Genomic DNA, 3,834 nt, shown 5'->3' on the forward strand with positions numbered 1-3,834 from the left:
AAAGCATCTCTACAGCTTCTTGTTAATTTCGTAGAAAGTAATCTCTTCCGGTACATCTGCCTAATACTATTATTCAGTCATATTTCCATAGCCTTGGTAAACCTAATAGTAAAAAAAATAACTTTAACGTTGGATGCCATTTTACATTTCTGTTGAATAAATGATTTTTACATCCTTAGAGATTAACCGACTGGTGATTGGTAATTGCAATACTGCCCTCCAGTGGCCACCCATCCCATTCAAATCAGTAGTTCTACTGTCAAGATTTGACAACAAAGCAGCTATTCAATTCTTGACCACTGTCATCAAATTGAAAAAAGAGTCTGAGCTGCAGATAGCTGGCAGAGTCTTTTTTGTATAGAAGCAAGAAAGCTGCAGCCAACCACGCTCCCATATCCGTTCTGAAACGTCATCTTCACCTTGCTGTCTTTGCGCGGGTGAGTGGTTTTTCAAGACCCACGTCGTCAATAATGTTGGATCTGCTTGCTTCTCCCTTTAAATACCCACCCGCCCACCAGGGTTTTGGAAAGCACAGGAGATTGTCTAACGTTTGACAAAGGGCTGATCATCTTCTTCTAAGTATATTATCTGGCTCAGTGTTTGGCATCTCATTTCTAAGATGAAGATTCAGATTCTGTATTGCTCGCTGGTATATTTCTTGATTCTGTTGTCCAAGGATACCTGTGCAACAGCTCGGCTTGTTCCTTTCAGGGATGAAAAAGGTTTGCTCTGATCCCATATGTTTAAGTCAATACTCTCTCTGTCAGACTCGATGTCTACTAATGCTGATCAGATCTAGAACCTTCCAGTCCTGATCAGATCCAATCTGCTTCATTAAGTCACACAAACAGTCCAGGTTCAAATCCCTGCAATAGCCTTGTAGAGTCAGTTTCCTCCATCATCAAAAGGACTTGGAACTTAGTACATTTCTACCATGTTAGATTGGTTCCAGCCTATATACTGGTTAAAACTCTCCATGTCCACAAATGCTGATCAGATTGAGTCTGTAAGCTGCTGCAGTTGTTCTTCATTAAGCCATCCAAATACCCGAAAGTTCAAATCTAAGAAGGTGCTTAACCTTTCCAGTTAGTTTCCTCAATATCAAAGAGGATTTGTATATCTTAACCAAGCTAAATTAGTGCAAGTAGACCTCAATAACATTTTTGATCTTCTATGCTTGTAGACTTTAAAAATGAAATTTTATTCATCTATGATTAGCTCATGATCGTTTTTGGATCTCATGCTCTTCTGTGTTTGCCTTACAGATTTGGCTGTGTTTGATAGTCAAATTTCACAGCAACCGCAGACTTCCCAGGTTGACTTGACAGCACCATTGCAGAATGCTCATTCCAAGGTACTTCAAGCTATAGATCATTTGATACATCTCGGTAGGCTGGTTAACATTGGTACCATCCTTTTTTACAGGGAAGGTTTAAGGAATGTAGTAATAGGTTCACTTTATGAAGCAATTATAAGTTTTCACTTTCTGAAGCAATTATAAGTTTCTCGTTGAACTCCACCAGAGATGCCTGTGTACACTACTTATTTTCTTCAGCGAGTACACAATAATGACTTTGTATTAATTACAGAAACAATCATGGTACAGAAACTTCTTTAGTTACCTACTTATTTCATTAGACTGTCTTCCATCGGTAGCTTTTTTAAATTCAGTATGAGAGCAGAACTTGACTCGTACTTGTTTCGATCAAAATATTAAGTCTTCTCATGATCCTGGTAAGTTTTTTACAGTGATCTGAATAAGTCAGATGAATAGAATATTTTTTTCTTTAACAGTCATCTGAGATCTTTAGGATCTACGAAATCATAAGAAAATTTTCAAAGACAAATTTCATTCACACATTTGGTTTCATGTATCTCAAAAATGTTTCAGTCTGTCATAGTCATTCTTCTGGTCGTCTTAAAATGTCCTTTATAGAAGATCTATTCATTCGGTTGGAAAATTCGACAAACTAGGTAAATTACTGAAATATTATTGTGTAAACCATGCAAATTATTGAAATCTTCATGTGAAAATAAGTACTTTTGTCTTACTGTGTCAGTTGTTTATATAGAAAATGTAACATCACTTAGATTTCATTATTAGTTTTTCCCTTATTTGCAAAATGCCAATAATATTTGTGAAAGGTAACATCTCTGAGAGTCTTTCCTTATTTACAAAACAGAGATAATACTGGTAAGAAAACCAAAAATTCTTTCACAATTTTGCTTTAATTTCTAGCTAAGTATATAATATGATCATTTTAGTTGTGTTTCCAATTATCTAGTATACCAGGTAAGCTATTCACACTTTCACACTTTTGCTTTAATTTGTAGCTAAAGTTTCTCAACATATAATATGATCATTTTAGTTGTGTTTCAAAATATCCTTGCTCTGAGGGTCTATGTGCTTTGCTGAATATCTATTATAACAGGTAAGATATCACATTTTCATATTGAAAATTGAAATTAGTATTTCTGTAAAGTTACTCAAATCGTCATATTTGAAATGATATTTGAGTTACATGGGAAATCATCCTTTCTCTTAATTGAGCAAGAGTGAGTTGATACAATCCTATTTATAGGCCGTAAGTCATTATAACAACATTTCAGTGTGAGAGATCAAAACCATGGGTCAGAATCACCATAGATAACTCCAATTGACAAGCACATATATTTTTTTGGATTTGCAAATATAAGAGTTTTTTCTTATTTCAGTATTTCTAATGATTTCAGATACAGTAGAAAGATAGCTACTACACCAATACTTGAATGAGAGAGATCACAACCATTCTGCCTAACCATCCTAGATAACCTTAGTTGACACATATATTTCTTTTGATTTGCAAATAATGATAGATATTTTTCTTATTTCAGCATTTCTGATGATCTCAGATACATTGAAGTGAAAATAATGGGAATAAAGCAGTCTCTTGTTTGCACTTTTGCAGAAGCAAATTGAGAACGAAAGCATAGCAAAAAATACCAAATCCATTAATGGTGAAAAAATGGATCAAGATGAGATCTTGGAGGGGGAGGAGATGGGAACGGAAGGCAGAGAACTTATAACCCACATTGACTACGCGGGAGCAACTACTCATCCGCCCCATGAACCTCCTAAGAAAAAGAGCCCTTCCTCTCCGAAAGGCCTGCCATATGAACCACGCGGGTATTAAATTAAACACAGCAGTCATCGCCTCCCCCACCATTCCACATCACAGATGATCGATTTCTACAAGATCAGACAATGTCGGAGTCCTAGTGCCTATATTTCTGAAATTAAAAGTGTATTATAGTCGAATCCCTCCAAGGTTCGAGGATTTTTTAATACGGGAATATGGTATTCTACTCGCAGAATTAATGTTTGCTGACAGTGACAGAGCCAACGCTATCATTCTGTACGCAGAGACCCGTATGCATGCATGTGCACCGCTATTATTAGTAGCCTGTGACAGTATTTACTTATTATTATTGAATGTTTTCCCAAAGTACAGTGCATGCAAGTATGCCTTTTATGATTTTCTTTTTATATTTATATATATATATATCCAGTTGAAAAGAAAATTTTCATACCATCTCTCTTTTTAAATTAGAGTAATTCATCATACCTCTATGGATTACACAACAAACATCAACCCAACATCTTTTACATACAGTGTCTTCGGATTTGCAACTTTCGATATCAAGTTAAAGAAAAATGATCTAAAGGTATCTTAACTGTAAGCTGTCTTAGGAAAATAATAGATTTGTATCAGAGATGAAGATGGATTTTGACGACTAAACATGATATTGTTTCTTCCAGTTTTTAAACAATGATCTGTAGCACATTAAAACAAT

The 3,834-nt window shown here is 35.3% G+C and overlaps 1 protein-coding gene across 1 annotated transcript; it reads left to right on the forward strand.

Annotated features, from left to right (window-relative positions):
• The first annotated feature begins 331 nt into the window (after positions 1-331).
• On the forward strand, positions 332-3,572 carry LOC149188875 (uncharacterized). Its single transcript, XM_089413109.1, has 3 exons — positions 332-722; positions 1,266-1,354; positions 2,949-3,572. The coding sequence occupies exons 1-3, from the start codon at positions 620-622 to the stop codon at positions 3,171-3,173; spliced, it is 417 nt and encodes a 138-aa protein (XP_089269235.1). The 5' UTR covers positions 332-619; the 3' UTR covers positions 3,174-3,572.
• The last annotated feature ends 262 nt before the right edge of the window (positions 3,573-3,834 follow it).

Source organism: Pinus tabuliformis, chromosome 3_1 (assembly GCF_031772625.1).
Source record: "Pinus tabuliformis cultivar Carrire ecotype Pingquan chromosome 3_1, CPIR1, whole genome shotgun sequence".
Classification (NCBI taxonomy): Eukaryota; Viridiplantae; Streptophyta; class Pinopsida; order Pinales; family Pinaceae; genus Pinus; species Pinus tabuliformis.

Bases quoted from the DNA above. Each gene is read 5' to 3' on its own strand.
- LOC149188875 (XM_089413109.1), top strand. From the start codon at position 620: ATGAAGATTCAGATTCTGTATTGCTCGCTGGTATATTTCTTGATTCTG. The intron at 723-1,265 runs GTTTGCTCTGAT...TTTGCCTTACAG, and splicing joins TCCTTTCAGGGATGAAAAAG to ATTTGGCTGTGTTTGATAGT. The intron at 1,355-2,948 runs GTACTTCAAGCT...GCACTTTTGCAG, and splicing joins TGCAGAATGCTCATTCCAAG to AAGCAAATTGAGAACGAAAG.